Source organism: Oncorhynchus mykiss, chromosome 27 (genome assembly GCF_057628025.1).
Source record: "Oncorhynchus mykiss isolate SJ-2025 chromosome 27, ASM5762802v1, whole genome shotgun sequence".
In the NCBI taxonomy this organism is placed as follows: domain Eukaryota; kingdom Metazoa; phylum Chordata; class Actinopteri; order Salmoniformes; family Salmonidae; genus Oncorhynchus; species Oncorhynchus mykiss.
In genome coordinates, this window is record NC_143048.1 from 44,614,366 (window position 1) to 44,636,477 (window position 22,112).

General features: G+C 40.9%; 1 protein-coding gene and 1 long non-coding RNA gene across 3 annotated transcripts in view; both read right to left on the reverse strand.

The window, feature by feature from the left end:
- The window catches only part of LOC149971325 (uncharacterized), a 381,039-nt gene that overhangs the window by 205,129 nt on the left and 153,798 nt on the right, over positions 1-22,112 (reverse strand). The gene's annotated exons all lie outside the window — the stretch shown is intronic.
- The window catches only part of LOC110519585 (small G protein signaling modulator 2), a 238,621-nt gene that overhangs the window by 189,437 nt on the left and 27,072 nt on the right, over positions 1-22,112 (reverse strand). For both annotated transcript variants that reach the window (XM_036965645.2, XM_036965644.2), the window contains exon 2: positions 16,841-16,916. In XM_036965645.2, the coding sequence (XP_036821540.2) occupies positions 16,841-16,916 (76 nt within the window). The remainder of the gene's footprint in view (positions 1-16,840; positions 16,917-22,112) is intronic.

A 22,112-nucleotide genomic window follows, 5' to 3' on the forward strand; every position in this document is an offset into this window, starting at 1 on the left:
TGATGATGAGCACTGCTCTCCGCCTATAATGATGGTGATGAGCACTGCTCTCAGACTATAATGATGGTGATGAGCACTGCTCTCAGACTATAATGATGATGATGAGCACTGCTCTCAGACTATAATGACGTGATGAGCACTGCTCTCAGACTATAATGATGATGATGAGCACTGCTTTCAGACTATAATGACGTGATGAGCACTGCTCTCAGACTATAATGACGATGATGAGCACTGCTCTCAGACTATAATGACGATGATGAGCACTGCTCTCAGATTATAATGACGTGATGAGCACTGCTATAAAACTATGACGTGATGAGCACTGCTATAAAACTATAATGACGTGATGAGCACTGCTATAAAACTATAATGACGTGATGAGCACTGCTCTCAGACTATAATGACGTGATGAGCACTGCTATAAAACTATAATGACGTGATGAGCACTGCTCTCAGACTATAATGATGTGATGAGCACTGCTCTCAGACTATAATAATGTGATGAGCACTGCTCTCAGACTATAATGACGTGATGAGCACTGCTCTCAGACTATAATGACGTGATGAGCACTGCTATAAAACTATAATGACGTGATGAGCACTGCTCTCAGACTATAATGATGTGATGAGCACTGCTCTCAGACTATAATGATGATGATGAGCACTGCTCTCAGACTATAATGACGTGATGAGCACTGCTCTCAGACTATAATGACGTGATGAGCACTGCTCTCAGACTATAATGACGTGATGAGCACTGCTATAAAACTATACTGATGTGATGAGCACTGCTCTCAGACTATAATGATGTGATGAGCACTGCTCTCAGACTATAATGACGTGATGAGCACTGCTCTCAGATTATAATGATGATGATGAGCACTGCTATAAAACTATAATGACGTGATGAGCACTGCTCTCAGACTATAATGATGATGATGAGCACTGCTATAAAACTATAATGACGTGATGAGCACTGCTCTCAGACTATAATGACGTTAAACAAACCATCCATTTACTATAACGTAATGCCATTGAGGGATGCATGTGTGTGTTTGTGTTTGTGTACAGACCATCGAGTGCCTCAGCTACACCACTGACACGCACACACTGCATCCAAGAAATCACACCCTATTCCCTACACAATGCACAAGTTTTAGGGTACCGTTTGGGACGAACCCTGGGACTTTGGACCACCCATATGATAAGCTACATGCCGTAACATTTTCCTGTCCCCTGACTTTAACCCTTAATTCCTTACCTTTGATGCTCACTTGCCCTGAAGTTTAAGCAACTTTCTAGGTTGATATCTATCACTGTGGATTGAGTGCAGGATGCCGTTTCTTCAGCCACACCAAGTACACAGAAAGACCCCGTAAACAGTCACCTGCCACTGAGTTCCTATCTATCTAAACTGGTGTTGAAGCTAAATGGTACACAGAGGCTAATCATGCTAACAGCCTCCCACTGGGTTCCTAATCTGTCTAGATTAACACTGACGCTAATGCTAGTCTTAGCTGTTAGCTAATCATGCTAACAGCCTCCCACTGGGTTCCTAATCTGTCTAGACTAGCATTGACGCTAATGCTAGTCTTAGCTGTTAGTTAATCATGCTAACAGCCTCCCACTGGGTTTCTAATCTGTCTAGACTAACACTGACGCTAATGCTAGTCTTAGCTGTTAGCTAATCATGCTAACAGCTAAGAGGCTCCTGCCGAGCTACAGACACAATGGCGGTTACCACCTGTCATCTAGCATTGACGCTAACGGTATTGGTCTTCCATCAACATCAGTGATGTATTTGTAATGTTTGAACTAAGAAGATGTGTCACGCTGCTAGCTATAGGGGCATGGAGTATAACATTCTGTCAGAGAATCCTCTGCTGTCTCTGCATGCACACTCAAACACACACTCACAGACACACACGCACATAGATACACACACACACACAATAAATTGCATGGCAGGCACGACAACACATACATACAGACACACCATAAAACCTACTTTCGCAAACACACAAATACCAATGAAGCAGTAGCTAGCGTTAGCTCCGACCAGGGCACCACCTCACATAGCTAGCGTTAGCTCCGACCAGAGGGCACCACCTCACATAGCTAGCATTAGCTCCGACCAGAGGGCACCACAACGCGTAGCTAGCGTTAGCTCCGACCAGAGGGCACCACAACGCGTAGCTAGCGTTAGCTCCGACCAGAGGGCACCACCTCACATAGTTAGCGTTAGCTCTGACCAGAGGGCAACACAACGCGTAGCTAGCATTAGCTCCGACCAGAGGGCACCACAACACGTAGCTAGCGTTAGCTCCGACCAGAGGGCACCACAACGCGTAGCTAGCATTAGCTCCGACCAGGGCACCACAACACATCTCCTGAAATAAAACTCAGTTAGCGCCCGACTAGGACACCACAACACGTCTCCTGAAATAAAACTCAGTTAGCACCGACCAGAGGGCACCACAACACGTAGCTAGCGTTAGCTCCGACCAGAGGGCACCACAACACGTAGCTAGCGTTAGCTCCGACCAGAGGGCACAACAACACGTAGCTAGCGTTAGCTCCGACCAGAGGGCACCACAACACGTAGCTAGCGTTAGCTCCGACCAGGGCACCACAACACGTCTTCTGGAATAAAACTCAACCAGGACCACCGACAGAGACGAGACTGCTGTGTTATATAAGTGTGTGTGTGTGCATGTATTTGTGTGTGTGCATGTATTTGTGTGTGTGTGTGTGCATGTTATTCTGTTCCACAGGGTGCAGACTACACATGTCTGTGTGGAGGATAGCAGAGTTGTCATGGAGACCAGCTATAATCAGTGGAATACCTGAAGCTTCTCCCTGGTCTCCAGTGGCTTCCAGCTGGCATCATTCTCAATTAGCCTGTGTGTGTGTGTGTGTGTGTGTGTGTGTGTGTGTGTGTGTGTGTGTGTGTGTGTGTGTGTGTGTGTGTGTGTGTGTGTGTGAGAGTGCGTGAAATATGAATAGCTGAAGCTTCTCTATGGTCTCCGGTGACTCGTCACTCTCAATTAGTTCTATTCACCAGCAAACAGACACACAAACACACATGACTAAAGTAACTCAACTCTGTCTGTACCCTGTGTCCATGAAACACATGGGCTGTCGAAGAGAAACAGGAATAACAAGCTAATAGTCCATTTTAAAAGGTTCAAGGCCTTTATTTAACTTTAACCAACATAGACAATGAATGACACACACACACACACATCTAATCACTATATAACCAACTACCCAATCAATGACATCAGCACTATGATGTCATAACCAGGAAGTACAGCCGCTCGTCTTTTGCCATCCATTCATTTCACTCATTGTTCAATACTGTGACTAATCTATTTTATTCAACTATCCTCCAGACCCATCTTGCATTTAATCCACCAAACGCGTTGTCGTGTCTTTACCATCATTTCATTGAAGACTTAGTTTTATCAAAGATTCTCTGTAATTAGTATTACGCGATTAAACTGATTAATCATGTAACTGTAATTAACTAGGAAGTCGGGGCACCAAGGAAAATATTCAGATTACAAGGTTATAATTTCCTAATATAACCTTTCAGATATTTTCATATCTGATCCATAGTCTTCTGATTAATTAATGATTTACTTTACCTCACGTTAGTCTCATTCCAAACGTTATCTGCACAAACCCAGTCTTCACTATGAGTCATCCATACATCAATTGTCTTAAAATAATTTATTTATTACTAATTAAGTAATTCACAGAAATGCATAAACGAACAAACAAAGTAAATATGGTTACACGAAATGATAGGAGAATGTGCCCTAGTGGGCTAAACCGGCATCGCGGCTTGGTGGACAAAACGGAGAGTGGGGTTCAGCTGAGAAGTCACTACAGAGTTAATAATTATAACAATTGAAATGCTAATCCTTTGCACATGAACACTCACTCATTCGGGAACAATTGCAATCAATCAATATATATTTACCCTCAGTGTGTCGTCTTGATCGCTGTTGAAAAGTTTGCTTCTTTTGTAGAATTGTCCGTCTCTCTCCCTCTCTCTGTCGTGGTTATAGTGGATAGTTCAGAGTGACATTCATTCATGTTGTTGTAGAGTGGCTGTTTCGGCGGTTGTTGTTCTTCGAGTTCAATGATACCGAATTCCTAGCTGCAGACTAGTAATTAATATCAAAGACTTGTTCTTATTCTGTCGGTATCGATAGTCTAAGAGTTCAACCACGTGGTTAAAAGATTCAGCAATGGTCTACAACCTTTGTACTCTCGTGATTGAGAGAAACATAGTCTGGTGATAATTTCTCAAAGTTGGGTTTTATTGCAGATTTATTGCGGAATTGCAGAAAAGGGCTGTCCCAGGATGCCTGAGCCAAACTGGGCTCAGGGGCGGTCCTCTGATTTAGTTCAAATCAAAAGGGAATTGGATTTTCCTTCATTAAACAGTCCAAAATCACATTGTAAAATTATGTAAACAGTATCATCCTCACTCATTCATCTTATACAACAATTAGATGTAAACCTCATATCTGAGGCTATTATATAAACAGCGTTATGGTAATGTGGCCGCACCGTCTCCCATGAGCTTCCCCAAGTTGTAACAAACGGACCAGTTCGTAGCTGGATTCTTCACCCATCTGTTATACCTTCTCCGGAACATAAATGTTGTTCGGACCTCAAGTTCTGTGAGGTGGAAGAAATTCCTTTGTTCTCTCTATGAAAACTCACTCTCTCTTATACTGTGTGGCCATGAGGCAGGGTCTTCTCAGGAATTTACGACCTCTCTCTGACCACAGCAGACTAGTAGAAGGAGGCAAGGGGAGGCAGGGAGAGGGGGATGGGCTTGCTGTACCCAAAGAGGGCAACGTCATGACAGCGTACAATAAAATATAACCACTTCCTCCATGTATCACAATGGGATTACTCTTTTCTGGTTATCCGTACCCCAAAAATGGCACCCTATTTGCTATGTAATGCACTATTTATAATACAGAGGCATTGTAGAGAGTCCTTCTGCAGAGGCATTGTAGAGAGTCCTTTTGCAGATGGATTGTAGAGAGTCCTTAGAAGTTGTGCAACAATTAGTGTGTATTATGTAAGGGTCTGTCAGTCAGACTGCAATCATTCACAGCAGCTGCTGCACCTCATCTCCATTCACTGAAGCAATCTGATACAAACAGACACACATACACACAAGGAGGCACAGACACATGCAGGCAGGCAGAATATAATAGATAAAGGTGTTCTGTTCAGGAGGAATTAGAACAGATACAGGTGTTCTGTTCAGGAGGAATTAGAACAGAATATATTAGATACAGGTATTCTGTTCAGGAAGACATAGAATAGATACAGGTGTTCTGTTCAGGAAGAAATTTAATAGAATAGACTAGAATAGATACAGGTGTTCTGTTCAGGAGGAAATAGAATAGATACAGGTGTTCTGTTCAGGAGGAAATAGAATAAATACAGGTGTTCTGTTCAGGGGGAAATAGAATATAATATAATAGATACAGGTGTTCTGTTCAGGAGGAAATAGAATAAATACAGGTGTTCTGTTCAGGGGGAAATATAACATAATATAATAGATACAGGTGTTCTGTTCAGGAGGAAATAGAATAAATACAGGTGTTCTGTTCAGGGGGAAATAGAATAAATACAGGTGTTCTGTTCAGGGGGAAATATAACATAATATAATAGATACAGGTGTTCTGTTCAGGAGGAAATAGAATAGATACAGGTGTTCTGTTCAGGAGGAAATAGAATAAATACAGGTGTTCTGTTCAGGGGGAAATATAACATAATATAATAGATACAGGTGTTCTGTTCAGGAGGAAATAGAATAAATACAGGTGTTCTGTTCAGGGGGAAATAGAATATAATAGATACAGGTGTTCTGTTCAGGAGGAAATAGAATAGATACAGGTGTTCTGTTCAGGAGGAAATAGAATAGATACAGGTGTTCTGTTCAGGGGGAAATATAATATAATAGATACAGGTGTTCTGTTCAGGAGGAATTAGAATAGATACAGGTGTTCTGTTCAGGAGGAAATATAATATAATAGATACAGGTGTTCTGTTCAGGAGGAAATATAATAGATACAGGTGTTCTGTTCAGGAGGAATTAGAATAGATACAGGTGTTCTGTTCAGGGGGAAATATAATATAATAGATACAGGTGTCCTGTTCAGGGGGAAATATAATAGATACAGGTGTTCTGTTCAGGAGGAAATAGAATAGATACAGGTGTCCTGTTCAGGAGGAAATAGAATAGATACAGGTGTTCTGTTCAGGAGGAAATATAATAGATACAGGTGTTCTGTTCAGGGGGAAATATAATATAATAGATACAGGTGTTCTGTTCAGGAGGAAATATAATATAATAGATACAGGTGTTCTGTTCAGGAGGAAATAGAATAGAATAGATACAGGTGTTCTGTTCAGGAGGAAATAGAATAGAATAGATACAGGTGTTCTGTTCAGGGGGAAATATAACATAATATAATAGATACAGGTGTTCTGTTCAGGGGGAAATAGAATAAATACAGGTGTTCTGTTCAGGAGGAAATAGAATAGATACAGGTGTTCTGTTCAGGAGGAAATAGAATAGATACAGGTGTTCTGTTCAGGAGGAAATAGAATAGATACAGGTGTTCTGTTCAGGAGGAAATAGAATAGATACAGGTGTTCTGTTCAGGAGGAAATATAATAGATACAGGTGTTCTGTTCAGGAGGAAATAGAATAGATACAGGTGTTCTGTTCAGGAGGAAATAGAATAGATACAGGTGTTCTGTTCAGGAGGAAATAGAATAGATACAGGTGTTCTGTTCAGGAGGAAATATAATAGATACAGGTGTTCTGTTCAGGAGGAAATAGAATAGATACAGGTGTTCTGTTCAGGGGGAAATATAATATAATAGATACAGGTGTCCTGTTCAGGAGGAAATAGAATAGATACAGGTGTCCTGTTCAGGAGGAAATAGAATAGATACAGGTGTTCTGTTCAGGAGGAAATAGAATAGAATAGATACATGTGTTCTGTTCAGGGGGAAATATAATATAATAGATACAGGTGTCCTGTTCAGGAGGAAATAGAATAGATACAGGTGTCCTGTTCAGGAGGAAATAGAATAGATACAGGTGTTCTGTTAAGGAGGAAATAGAATAGATACAGGTGTTCTGTTCAGGAGGAAATAGAATAGATACAGGTGTTCTGTTCAGGGGGAAATATAATATAATAGATACAGGTGTTCTGTTCAGGAGGAAATAGAATAGATACAGGTGTTCTGTTCAGGGGGAAATATAATATAATATAATAGATACAGGTGTTCTGTTCAGGGGGAAATAGAATAGATACAGGTGTTCTGTTCAGGAGGAAATAGAATAAATACAGGTGTTCTGTTCAGGGGGAAATATAATATAATAGATACAGGTGTTCTGTTCAGGAGGAAATAGAATAGATACAGGTGTTCTGTTCAGGAGGAAATAGAATAGATACAGGTGTTCTGTTCAGGAGGAAATAGAATAGATACAGGTGTTCTGTTCAGGAGGAAATAGAATAGATACAGGTGTTCTGTTCAGGGGGAAATATAATATAATATAATAGATACAGGTGTTCTGTTCAGGAGGAAATAGAATAGATACAGGTGTTCTGTTCAGGAGGAAATAGAATAAATACAGGTGTTCTGTTCAGGGGGAAATATAATATAATAGATACAGGTGTTCTGTTCAGGAGGAAATAGAATAGATACAGGTGTTCTGTTCAGGAGGAAATAGAATAGATACAGGTGTTCTGTTCAGGAGGAAATAGAATAGATACAGGTGTTCTGTTCAGGGGGAAATATAATATAATAGATACAGGTGTTCTGTTCAGGAGGAAATATAATAGATACAGGTGTTCTGTTCAGGAGGAAATAGAATAAATACAGGTGTTCTGTTCAGGGGGAAATATAATATAATAGATACAGGTGTTCTGTTCAGGAGGAATTAGAATAGAATAGATACAGGTGTTCTGTTCAGGAGGAATTAGAATAGAATAGATACAGGTGTTCTGTTCAGGAGGAATTAGAATAGAATAGATACAGGTGTTCTGTTCAGGAGGAATTAGAATAGAATAGATACAGGTGTTCTGTTCAGGAGGAAATAGAATAGATACAGGTGTTCTGTTCAGGAGGATATATAATAGAATAGATACAGGTGTTCTGTTCAGGAGGAAATAGAATAGATAGAGGTGTTCTGTTCAGGAGGAAATAGAATAAATACAGGTGTTCTGTTCAGGGGGAAATATAATAGAATAGATACAGGTGTTCTGTTCAGGAGGAATTAGAATAGAATAGATACAGGTGTTCTGTTCAGGAGGAAATAGAATAGATACAGGTGTTCTGTTCAGGAGGAAATATAATAGAATAGATACAGGTGTTCTGTTCAGGGGGAAATATAATATAATAGATACAGGTGTTCTGTTCAGGAGGAAATAGAATAGATACAGGTGTTCTGTTCAGGAGGAAATATAATAGAATAGATACAGGTGTTCTGTTCAGGGGGAAATATAATAGAATAGATACAGGTGTTCTGTTCAGGAGGAAATATAATAGAATAGATACAGGTGTTCTGTTCAGGAGGAAATAGAATAGATACAGGTGTTCTGTTCAGGAGGAAATATAATATAATAGATACAGGTGTCCTGTTCAGGAGGAAATAGAATAGATACAGGTGTTCTGTTCAGGAGGAAATATAATATAATAGATACAGGTGTCCTGTTCAGGAGGAAATAGAATATAATAGATACAGGTGTCCTGTTCAGGAGGAAATAGAATAGATACAGGTGTTCTGTTCAGGAGGAAATAGAATAGAATAGATACAGGTGTTCTGTTCAGGAGGAAATAGAATAGAATAGATACAGGTGTTCTGTTCAGGAGGAAATATAATAGATACAGGTGTTCTGTTCAGGAGGAAATAGAATAGATACAGGTGTTCTGTTCAGGAGGAAATAGAATAGATACAGGTGTTCTGTTCAGGGGGAAATATAATAGATACAGGTGTTCTGTTCAGGAGGAAATAGAATAGATACAGGTGTTCTGTTCAGGAGGAAATATAATAGATACAGGTGTTCTGTTCAGGAGGAATTAGAATAGATACAGGTGTTCTGTTCAGGAGGAAATAGAATAGATACAGGTGTTCTGTTCAGGAGGAAATAGAATAAATACAGGTGTTCTGTTCAGGAGGAAATAGAATAGATACAGGTGTTATGTTCAGGAGGAAATATAATATAATAGATACAGGTGTTCTGTTCAGGAGGAAATAGAATAGATACAGGTGTTCTGTTCAGGAGGAAATATAATAGATACAGGTGTTCTGTTCAGGAGGAAATAGAATAGATACAGGTGTTCTGTTCAGGAGGAAATAGAATATAATAGATACAGGTGTTCTGTTCAGGAGGAAATATAATATAATAGATACAGGTGTTCTGTTCAGGATGAAATAGAATAGATACAGGTGTTCTGTTCAGGAGGAAATAGAATATAATAGATACAGGTGTTCTGTTCAGGAGGAAATAGAATAGATACAGGTGTTCTGTTCAGGAGGAAATAGAATAGATACAGGTGTTCTGTTCAGGAGGAATTAGAATAGATACAGGTGTTCTGTTCAGGGGGAAATAGAATATAATAGATACAGGTGTTCTGTTCAGGAGGAAATATAATAGATACAGGTGTTCTGTTCAGGAGGAAATATAATATAATATAATAGATACAGGTGTTCTGTTCAGGAGGAAATAGAATAGATACAGGTGTTCTGTTCAGGAGGAAATAGAAGATACAGGTGTTCTGTTCAGGGGAAAATAGAATATAATAGATACAGGTGTTCTGTTCAGGAGGAAATAGAATAGATACAGGTGTTCTGTTCAGGAGGAAATAGAATAGATACAGGTGTTCTGTTCAGGAGGAAATAGAATAGATACAGGTGTTCTGTTCAGGGGGAAATAGAATATAATAGATACAGGTGTTCTGTTCAGGAGGAAATATAATAGATACAGGTGTTCTGTTCAGGAGGAAATATAATATAATAGATACAGGTGTTCTGTTCAGGAGGAAATAGAATAGATACAGGTGTTCTGTTCAGGAGGAAATAGAATAGATACAGGTGTTCTGTTCAGGAGGAAATATAATAGATACAGGTGTTCTGTTCAGGAGGAAATATAATAGATACAGGTGTTCTGTTCAGGAGGAAATATAATAGATACAGGTGTTCTGTTCAGGGGGAAATAGAATAGATACAGGTGTTCTGTTCAGGAGGAAATATAATAGATACAGGTGTTCTGTTCAGGAGGAAATATAATAGATACAGGTGTTCTGTTCAGGGGGAAATAGAATAGATACAGGTGTTCTGTTCAGGGGGAAATATAATATAATAGATACAGGTGTTCTGTTCAGGAGGAAATATAATAGATACAGGTGTTCTGTTCAGGAGGAAATATAATATAATAGATACAGGTGTTCTGTTCAGGAGGAAATATAATAGATACAGGTGTTCTGTTCAGGGGGAAATAGAATAGATACAGGTGTTCTGTTCAGGGGGAAATAGAATAGATACAGGTGTTCTGTTCAGGGGGAAATATAATATAATAGATACAGGTGTTCTGTTCAGGAGGAAATATAATAGATACAGGTGTTCTGTTCAGGAGGAAATATAATATAATAGATACAGGTGTTCTGTTCAGGAGGAAATAGAATAGATACAGGTGTTCTGTTCAGGAGGAAATAGAATAGATACAGGTGTTCTGTTCAGGAGGAAATATAATAGATACAGGTGTTCTGTTCAGGAGGAAATATAATAGATACAGGTGTTCTGTTCAGGAGGAAATATAATAGATACAGGTGTTCTGTTCAGGGGGAAATAGAATAGATACAGGTGTTCTGTTCAGGAGGAAATATAATAGATACAGGTGTTCTGTTCAGGAGGAAATATAATAGATACAGGTGTTCTGTTCAGGGGGAAATAGAATAGATACAGGTGTTCTGTTCAGGAGGAAATAGAATAGATACAGGTGTTCTGTTCAGGAGGAAATAGAATAGATACAGGTGTTCTGTTCAGGAGGAAATAGAATAGATACAGGTGTTCTGTTCAGGGGGAAATAGAATAGATACAGGTGTTCTGTTCAGGGGGAAATAGAATAGATACAGGTGTTCTGTTCAGGGGGAAATATAATAGAATAGATACAGGTGTTCTGTTCAGGGGGAAATATAATATAATAGATACAGGTGTTCTGTTCAGGAGGAAATATAATAGATACAGGTGTTCTGTTCAGGGGGAAATATAATATAATAGATACAGGTGTTCTGTTCAGGAGGAAATAGAATAGATACAGGTGTTCTGTTCAGGAGGAAATATAATAGATACAGGTGTTCTGTTCAGGGGGAAATATAATAGATACAGGTGTTCTGTTCAGGAGGAAATATAAAAGATACAGGTGTTCTGTTCAGGGGGAAATAGAATAAATACAGGTGTTCTGTTCAGGAGGAAATAGAATAAATACAGGTGTTCTGTTCAGGAGGAAATAGAATAGATACAGGTGTTCTGTTCAGGAGGAAATAGAACATAATAGAATAGATACAGGTGTTCTGTTCAGGAGGAAATAGAATAGATACAGGTGTTCTGTTCAGGAGGAAATAGAATAGATACAGGTGTTCTGTTCAGGGGGAAATATAATAGAATAGATACAGGTGTTCTGTTCAGGAGGAAATAGAACATAATAGAATAGATACAGGTGTTCTGTTAAAGGAGGAAAGCCTGGAAGGTGCCACTTCTGAACACCTACAGATCTAGTAGACGTATATCTAGCCTTGTACTTTACGAGTAACGATGGCGTTTGTGTATGTTATGTATTTCTACTTCCGCAGGGATGCTGGCCCATGTTGACTCAACAAGGTGTCTAAAGCGTTCCACAGGGATGCTGGCCCATGTTGACTCAACAAGGTGTTGAAAGAGTTCCACAGGGATGCTGGCCCATGTGGACTCTACAAGGTGTTGAAAGAGTTCCACAGGGATGCTGGCCCATGTTGACTCTACAAGGTGTTGAAAGTGTTCCACAGGGATGCTGGCCCATGTTGACTCTACAAGGTGTTGAAAGAGTTCCACAGGGATGCTGGCCCATGTTGACTCTACAAGGTATCGAAAGAGTTCCACAGGGATGCTGGCCCATGTTGACTCTACAAGGTATCGAAAGAGTTCCACAGGGATGCTGGTCCATGTGGACTCTACAAGGTATCGAAAGAGTTCCACAGGGATGCTGGCCCATGTTGACTCTACAAGGTGTCGAAAGCATTCCACAGGGATGCTGGCCCATGTTGACTCGACAAGGTATCGAAAGAGTTCCACAGGGATGCTGGTCCATGTTGACTCTACAAGGTGTTGAAAGAGTTCCACAGGGATGCTGGCCCATGTTGACTCTACAAGGTATCGAAAGAGTTCCACAGGGATGCTGGCTCATGTTGACTCTACAAGGTGTTGAAAGAGTTCCACAGGGATGCTGGCCCATGTTGACTCTACAAGGTGTTGAAAGAGTTCCACAGGGATGCTGGCCCATGTTGACTCTACAAGGTGTTGAAAGAGTTCCACAGGGATGCTGGCCCCAATAATCTGTATCGGCGTTGAAAAATCATAATCGGCCGACCTCTAGTTGAGTGTGAAAAGCCGTTCTTGACACAAACCGGTGCGCCTGGCACCTACTACCAAACCCAGTTCAAAGACACTTAAATCTTTTGTCTTGCCCATTCACCCTCTGAATAACACACAGACACAATCCATGTCTCATTTGTCTCAATGCTTAAAAATCCTTCTTTAACCCGTCTCCTCCCCTTCATCTACACTGATTGAAGTGGATTTAACAAGTGACATCAATAAGGGATCATATCTTTCACCTGGATTCACCTGGATTCATGTCATAATGTTTTGTTACACACCGTGTATATTAACCACACACACACACACACACACACAGTACACACACACACACACACACACACACACACACACACAGTACACACAGTACACTATCCCACGAGGTTGGCCTAATTATGCCATTACTCATTCAAATGAGACAACAAAATTTAAAAAAGTAAAGCCTTAAATTCCCTTTGCACTTCCGACCATTATTTACCATTTTATATTCCCGGCACTGTAAAATATTGAAATGATAATTGCATCCCAACTTCCCCTCGTCTCCTCCTCTCGTCTCCTCCCCTCGCCCCCACACCATCCACGGCCAAGCAGCTCACTTTTGACATAATATGCTAGGGTAAGTCCCAAATGCACCCTGTTCCCCTATATAGTACACTACTTTTGACCAGAGTCTACAATAGGGAATAGGGTGCCATTTTAGACACAGACCAAGTGATTCAGGAGGAGGATGGTAATTTTCTCATCGATCCGTTGGTCCGTAGGCTAGGAGTTAGGAGCTAAGACACCCCCGCCTGCGTTGGCTGACCCTCCAAACGGCCCACAGCTTGTTAACTAGATGGAAATGTGGACAACTGGCTCCTTCTTTCACCAGAAACTCAGTCTCTAGCTACGTAACGCAAACTTATACATAACAAAGTGAAACTTCTCTAAAGAGGTTTCGGAAAACGTAGGGGCGTAGCATAACGTAGGACTGTACATAACATGCGATAAAGGAGGCAAACTTACACATAACACCAATGTATTAATAACCCCAAGTTGAATGTTCAGATAAGTCGTGGGAGCACTTGAAGGGACTGATAACATATTGGTAAGAAATGTATTCTTTTTGACATGTAAGGAACAGGGCTGTGTTTGGCCAGCTCTCATAGGCTGTGTCCCAAATTGCACCCTATCCCTAAGGGAACACGGCTCCATTTGGCCAGCTCCTATACAGATGAAGAGATGACTCACATGCTACTGTGGACTACAGATCATCTTAAAAGCGCTGTCGGACAAATGAATAGTATTTATCACATTAACGATGTACAAAGGATGTCCTCGCTACTCACGAGCTCCAGCTGCCACGACAGCATCATCTGTACTGAACCGTCTCTATTGTTAAAGGGACAATCTGCAGTTCAAACGACAATAACAAAGCGGACAACCCCGCCACTGTTTCGGTAAACAGCTGAGGGACGGGCTCGGGAGAGACGAAGGTTGAAAGTCATGCGTCCTCCGATACACAACCCAACCAAGCCGCACTGCTTCTTAACACAGCGCGCATCCAACCCGGAAGCCAGCCAGCCGCACCAATGTGTCGGAGGAAACACCGTGCACCTGGCAACTTTTGGTTAGCGCGCACTGCGCCGGGCTAGGGGAAATTAAACAACTCTCAAATTCATGGCCCTGTGGATGCAAGGACGGACCATCCATGATATCAAAATTAGGCTTGGGCGGTATACCGTATACTGGGATATTTGTAAATAGCCACGGGATGGTTTTTCAATACTGTCAATACTGTTTCAACTGTTTCGCAGTGCCTTGCGAAAGTATTCGGCCCCCTTGAACTTTGCGACCTTTTGCCACATTACAGACTTCAAACATAAAGATATAAAACTGTATTTTTTTGTGAAGAATCAACAACAAGTGGGACACAATCATGAAGTGGAACGACATTTATTGGATATTTCAAACTTTTTTAACAAATCAAAAACTGAAAAATTGGGCGTGCAAAATTATTCAGCCCCTTTACTTTCAGTGCAGCAAACTCTCTCCAGAAGTTCAGTGGGGATCTCTGAATGATCCAATGTTGACCTAAATGGCTAATGATGATAAATACAATCCACCTGTGTGTAATCAAGTCTCCGTATAAATGCACCTGCACTGTGATAGTCTCAGAGGTCCGTTAAAAGTGCAGAGAGCATCATGAAGAACAAGGAACACACCAGGCAGGTCCGAGATACTGTTGTGAAGAAGTTTAAAGCCGGATTTGGATACAAAAAGATTTCCCAAGCTTTAAACATCCCAAGGAGCACTGTGCAAGCGATAATATTGAAATGGAAGGAGTATCAGACCACTGCAAATCTACCAAGACCTGGCCGTCCCTCTAAACTTTCAGCTCATACAAGGAGAAGACTGATCAGAGATGCAGCCAAGAGGCCCATTATCACTCTGGATGAACTGCAGAGATCTACAGCTGAGGTGGGAGACTCTGTCCATAGGACAACAATCAGTCGTATATTGCACAAATCTGGCCTTTATGGAAGAGTGGCAAGAAGAAAGCCATTTCTTAAAGATATCCATAAAAAGTGTTGTTTAAAGTTTGCCACAAGCCACCTGGGAGACACACCAAACATGTGGAAGAAGGTGCTCTGGTCAGATGAAACCAAAATGGATTTTTTTGGCAACAATGCAAAACGTTATGTTTGGCATAAAAGCAACACAGCTGAACACACCATCCCCACTGTCAAACATGGTGGTGGCAGCATCATGGTTTGGGCCTGCTTTTCTTCAGCAGGGACAGGGAAGATGGTTAAAATTGATGGGAAGATGGATGGAGCCAAATACAGGACCATTCTGGAAGAAAACCTGATGGAGTCTGCAAAAGACCTGAGACTGGGATGGAGATTTGTCTTCCAACAAGACAATGATCCAAAACATAAAGCAAAATCTACAATGGAATGGTTGAAAAATAAACATATCCAGGTGTTAGAATGGCCAAGTCAAAGTCCAGACCTGAATCCAATCGAGAATCTGTGGAAAGAACTGAAAACTGCTGTTCACAAATGCTCTCCATCCAACCTCACTGAGCTCGAGCTGTTTTGCAAGGAGGAATGGGAAAAAATGTCAGTCTCTCAATGTGCAAAACTGATAGAGACACACCCCAAGCGACTTACAGCTGTAATCGCAGCAAAAGGTGGCGCTACAAAGTATTAACTTAAGGGGGCTGAATAATTTTGCACGCCCAATTTTTCAGTTTTTGATTTGTTAAAAAAGTTTGAAATATCCAATAAATGTTGTTCCACTTCATGATTGTGTCCCACTTGTTGTTGATTCTTCACAAAAAAATACAGTTTTATATCTTTATGTTTGAAGCCTGAAATGTGGCAAAAGGTCGCAAAGTTCAAGGGGGCCGAATAATTTCGCAAGGCACTGTATATATCATTAATATATAAGTCCAAAAATGGATGTAGCAACTCCAGATTGCACCTTTAAATGGCTATAATTACAGCCTGATAGTTCAATCACCAGACTGCACTGTTCCCTGGGTGTCATATTCCCAGACCCATGACTATCTATCTTTCTCCTTCTCAAAATAGCACCCGACATAGTGTGTATGAGCCCTGGTCAAACTCTACGGCTCTATCCTGGCCCTGAAGGGAAGATATAACACTGCACTACACACACACACACAGGGGAAGATATGCAGCGGCTACCCCCCCCCCCCCCCCCCGGTTGTGGCGTGAGCAAATTCGGTCCTCAAGGTGTGAGTCACCAACTCGCCAGCTCACCGGCTCGCAGCCATCCGGCCGGAAACTACGTAAACCCATCCACTCCACTCCACTGGAAGTCCTTCCAGAAGATACTGACTGCATTACGGGGCCACACACACACACACACACACACACACACACACACACACACACACACACACACACACACACACACACACACACACATCTGTCTTTCTTGGACAAAGTACATGTTGTGCAACCAGGGAACCTCTAAAAATGAGTTTCCATTGACTCCAGTGTGGTTATTAACTTTCCATTGCTGTGCAAGCACAGTCAGCGACACAGGTGACGTCAAATAGTGTCCTTCCCCCAGAGTCACTACATTATCAGCTGAGGAGCTCTCCGAGAGGGAGTGCGTATGTGTGTGTGTACTTACTGCACAGGCCGATGATGTGGCTGCTGTCTTCGTGGACAAACTTCTTAGTCACCGCCTCCTCCATGATCTGTTTCACCTGTACAGAGAGACACAGGATCATTGTCGTCATTAAGATTTATCATCATTACCATCGTCATCATCATTACCACCGTCATCACCATTACCATCATCGTCATTACCATCGTCATTACTATTACCATCGTCATCATCATTGCCATCACATCATCATTACCATCGTCATCACCATCATCATTACCATCACCATCATCATTACCATTACCATCATCATTACCATTACCATCATCATTACCATCACCATCATCATTACCATCGTCATCACCATCACCATTACCATCATCATTACCATTACCATCACCATCATCATTGCCATTGCCATCATTACCATCGTCATCACCATCATCATTACCATCGTCATCACCATCACCATTACCATCATCATTTACATTACCACCGTCATCAGCATTACCATCATCATTATCATCGTCATCAGCATTACCATCACCATTATCATCGTTATCAGCATTACCATCATCATTATCATTGTCATCAGCATTACCATCATCATTACCATCGTCGTCATCATTACCGTCGTCATTTCCATTACCATCATCATTACCATCGTCATCATCATTACCATTACCATTACCATCGTCATCATCATTACCATTACCACCATTACCATTACCATCGTCATCACCATTACCATCATCATTTACATTACCACCGTCATCAGCATTACCATCATCATTATCATCATCATCAGCATTACCATCATCATTATCATCGTCATCAGCATTACCATCATCATTACCATCGTCATCATCATTACCGTTGTCATTTCCATTACCATCATCATTACCATCGTCATCATCATTACCATTACCATCATTACCATTACCATCGTCATCATCATCGTCATTACCATCATCATTACCATTGTCATCATCCATCATTATAATCAAACCAATCCTTATCACCTCGAATAGAGGGGGTATGTGGCATAGACCTTATAAAGGTCAAAAATCGATCTGTGCCTCGACACAATCCCGTCTCGGAGCTCAACAGACAATTCCTTCGACCTCATGTCTTGGTTTTATCTCTGACATGCACTGTCAACCATAGGACCTTATAAAGACAAGTGTGTTCATTTCCAAATCATGACCAATCAATTGAATTTACCACAGGTGGATTCCAATCAAGTTGTAGAAAAAAATCTCAAGGATGATCAACGTAAACAAAACATTTATTGAATCCGTTTTAGATTAAGACTGTAACGTAACAAAATATGGAAAAAGTCAAAGGGGTCTGAATTCTTTCCGAATCTTTATTTTTAAATAACTATATACAGTATAATAGAGGTGGCGGTGTTGGAAATGTATTTGGCTGTTGATCTGCTTCTGTCCTGTAGGTAGCATAGTGTGCTCTTTTCAATGGATGGATCCCGGTCTCCGGGGGGGCTTGGGTTCCCGGTGGGCAGGGATGGTCTGCCGGTCACTGGGACGACAAACCAACTTGGGATGGGGGGAGGTTTTAGTGGGTAACGGAGAACAATTGGAGGTTTACTCTGTACAGCTAGCTATATGGACACTTTTTAAGGATAAGTTTAACAAACATATATTATGATAAATAACATTGAAACGTGTATCTCATTATGGTAAGTGGTGAAATAAGTATAGCCAGTTATAATTGTAATGGCTTAGCAGATAAAAAGAAAAGATTATCAGTATTTATCTGAATAAAAGAGAAGGAATATAATATCTATTGTTTACAGGAAACTCGGTCAACAATTTTAGATGAAGTTGAGTGGAAAAGGGACGGGGGGGACGGGGGACGGGGGGGACGGGGGGACGGGGGGGGGGGGGGAATATACTTCTCCTATGGGCAAAGAAACTCAAAAGGGGTGATGATATTGATTAACAATCATTTTGATCCGAATGTGCAAACTATCCAAACAGATCTGCAAGGTAGATGGATTATTTTAAATATGTTATTGAACCATGAACAGATTTGGCTCATTAATCTATACGGTCCAAATAATGATGATTCACGGTTCTTTGAAAATATAAATAATAATCGATCAAGCCTGCAAGCAATGAAATACTATTATTACGGTGGGAGATTATAACACGGTTTTAAATACCTCTATGGACCGTAAAGGAAACCACACTACAAACTAAAACCATCATGCACTTAAAGGAAATCAGGAATATCATGGATATGATGGTGCTAGTGGATATGTGGAGGATTAAATACCCTGACCTAGTGAGAGATACATGGAGGAGGTTTAATACCCTGACCTAGTGAGATATACATGGAGGTTTAATACCCTGACCTAGTGAGATATACATGGAGGAGGTTTAATACCCTGACCTAGTGAGATATACATGAAGGAGGTTTAATATCCTGACCTAGTGAGATATACATGGAGGAGGTTTAATACCCTGACCTAGTGAGAGATACATGGAGGAGGTTTAATATCCTGACTTAGTGAGAGATACATGGAGGAGGTTTAATACCCTGACCTAGTGAGATATACATGGAGGAGGTTTAATATCCTGACCTAGTGAGATATACATGGAGGTTTAATATCCTGACCTAGTGAGATATACATGGAGGAGGTTTAATACCCTGACCTAGTGAGATATACATGGAGGAGGTTTAATATCCTGACTTAGTGAGAGATACATGGAGGAGGTTTAATACCCTGACCTAGTGAGATATACATGGAGGAGGTTTAATACCCTGACCTAGTGAGATATACATGGAGGAGGTTTAATATCCTGACTTAGTGAGAGATACATGGAGGAGGTTTAATACCCTGACCTAGTGAGAGATACATGGAGGAGGTTTAATACCCTGACCTAGTGAGATATACATGGAGGAGGTTTAATACCCTGACCTAGTGAGATATACATGGAGGAGGTTTAATACCCTGACCTAGTGAGATATACATGGAGGAGGTTTAATATCCTGACCTAGTGAGAGATACATGGAGGAGGTTTAATACCCTGACCTAGTGAGATATACATGGAGGTTTAATATCCTGACCTAGTGAGAGATACATGGAGGAGGTTTAATATCCTGACTTAGTGAGATATACATGGAGGAGATTTAATACCCTGACCTAGTGAGAGATACATGGAGGAGGTTTAATATCCTGACTTAGTGAGATATACATGGAGGAGGTTTAATACCCTGACCTAGTGAGATATACATGGAGGAGGTTTAATACCCTGACCTAGTGAGATATACATGGAGGAGGTTTAATATCCTGACCTAGTGAGATATACATGGAGGAGGTTTAATACCCTGACCTAGTGAGATATACATGGAGGAGGTTTAATACCCTGACCTAGTGAGAGATACATGGAGGAGGTTTAATACCCTGACCTAGTGAGATATACATGGAGGAGGTTTAATATCCTGACCTAGTGAGATATACATGGAGGAGGTTTAATATCCTGACCTAGTGAGAGATACATGGAGGAGGTTTAATACCATGACCTAGTGAGATATACATGGAGGTTTAATATCCTGACCTAGTGAGAGATACATGGAGGAGGTTTAATATCCTGACTTAGTGAGATATACATGGAGGAGATTTAATACCCTGACCTAGTGAGAGATACATGGAGGAGGTTTAATATCCTGACTTAGTGAGATATACATGGAGGAGGTTTAATACCCTGACCTAGTGAGATATACATGGAGGAGGTTTAATACCCTGACCTAGTGAGATATACATGGAGGAGGTTTAATATCCTGACCTAGTGAGATATACATGGAGGAGGTTTAATACCCTGGCCTAGTGAGATATACATGGAGGAGGTTTAATACCCTGACCTAGTGAGAGATACATGGAGGAGGTTTAATACCCTGACCTAGTGAGATATACATGGAGGAGGTTTAATATCCTGACCTAGTGAGAGATACATGGAGGAGGTTTAATACCCTGACCTAGTGAGATATACATGGAGGAGGTTTAATATCCTGACCTAGTGAGAGATACATGGAGGAGGTTTAATACCCTGACCTAGTGAGATATACATGGAGGAGGTTTAATATCCTGACCTAGTGAGATATACATGGAGGAGGTTTAATATCCTGACCTAGTGAGATATACATGGAGGAGGTTTAATACCCTGACCTAGTGAGATATACATGGAGGAGGTTTAATATCCTGACCTAGTGAGATATACATGGAGGAGTTTTAATACCCTGACCTAGTGAGATATACATGGAGGAGGTTTAATACCCTGACCTAGTGAGATATACATGGAGGAGGTTTAATACCCTGACCTAGTGAGAGATACATGGAGGAGGTTTAATACCCTGACCTAGTGAGATATACATGGAGGAGGTTTAATATCCTGACCTAGTGAGAGATACATGGAGGAGGTTTAATACCCTGACCTAGTGAGAGATACATGGAGGAGGTTTAATACCCTGACCTAGTGAGATATACATGGAGGAGGTTTAATATCCTGACCTAGTGAGAGATACATGGAGGAGGTTTAATATCCTGAACTAGTGAGAGATACATGGAGGAGGTTTAATATCCTGACTTAGTGAGATATACATGGAGGAGATTTAATACCCTGACCTAGTGAGAGATACATGGAGGAGGTTTAATATCCTGACTTAGTGAGATATACATGGAGGAGGTTTAATACCCTGACCTAGTGAGATATACATGGAGGAGGTTTAATACCCTGACCTAGTGAGATATACATGGAGGAGGTTTAATATCCTGACCTAGTGAGATATACATGGAGGAGGTTTAATACCCTGACCTAGTGAGATATACATGGAGGAGGTTTAATACCCTGACCTAGTGAGAGATACATGGAGGAGGTTTAATACCCTGACCTAGTGAGATATACATGGAGGAGGTTTAATATCCTGACCTAGTGAGATATACATGGAGGAGGTTTAATATCCTGACCTAGTGAGAGATACATGGAGGAGGTTTAATACCATGACCTAGTGAGATATACATGGAGGTTTAATATCCTGACCTAGTGAGAGATACATGGAGGAGGTTTAATATCCTGACTTAGTGAGATATACATGGAGGAGATTTAATACCCTGACCTAGTGAGAGATACATGGAGGAGGTTTAATATCCTGACTTAGTGAGATATACATGGAGGAGGTTTAATACCCTGACCTAGTGAGATATACATGGAGGAGGTTTAATACCCTGACCTAGTGAGATATACATGGAGGAGGTTTAATATCCTGACCTAGT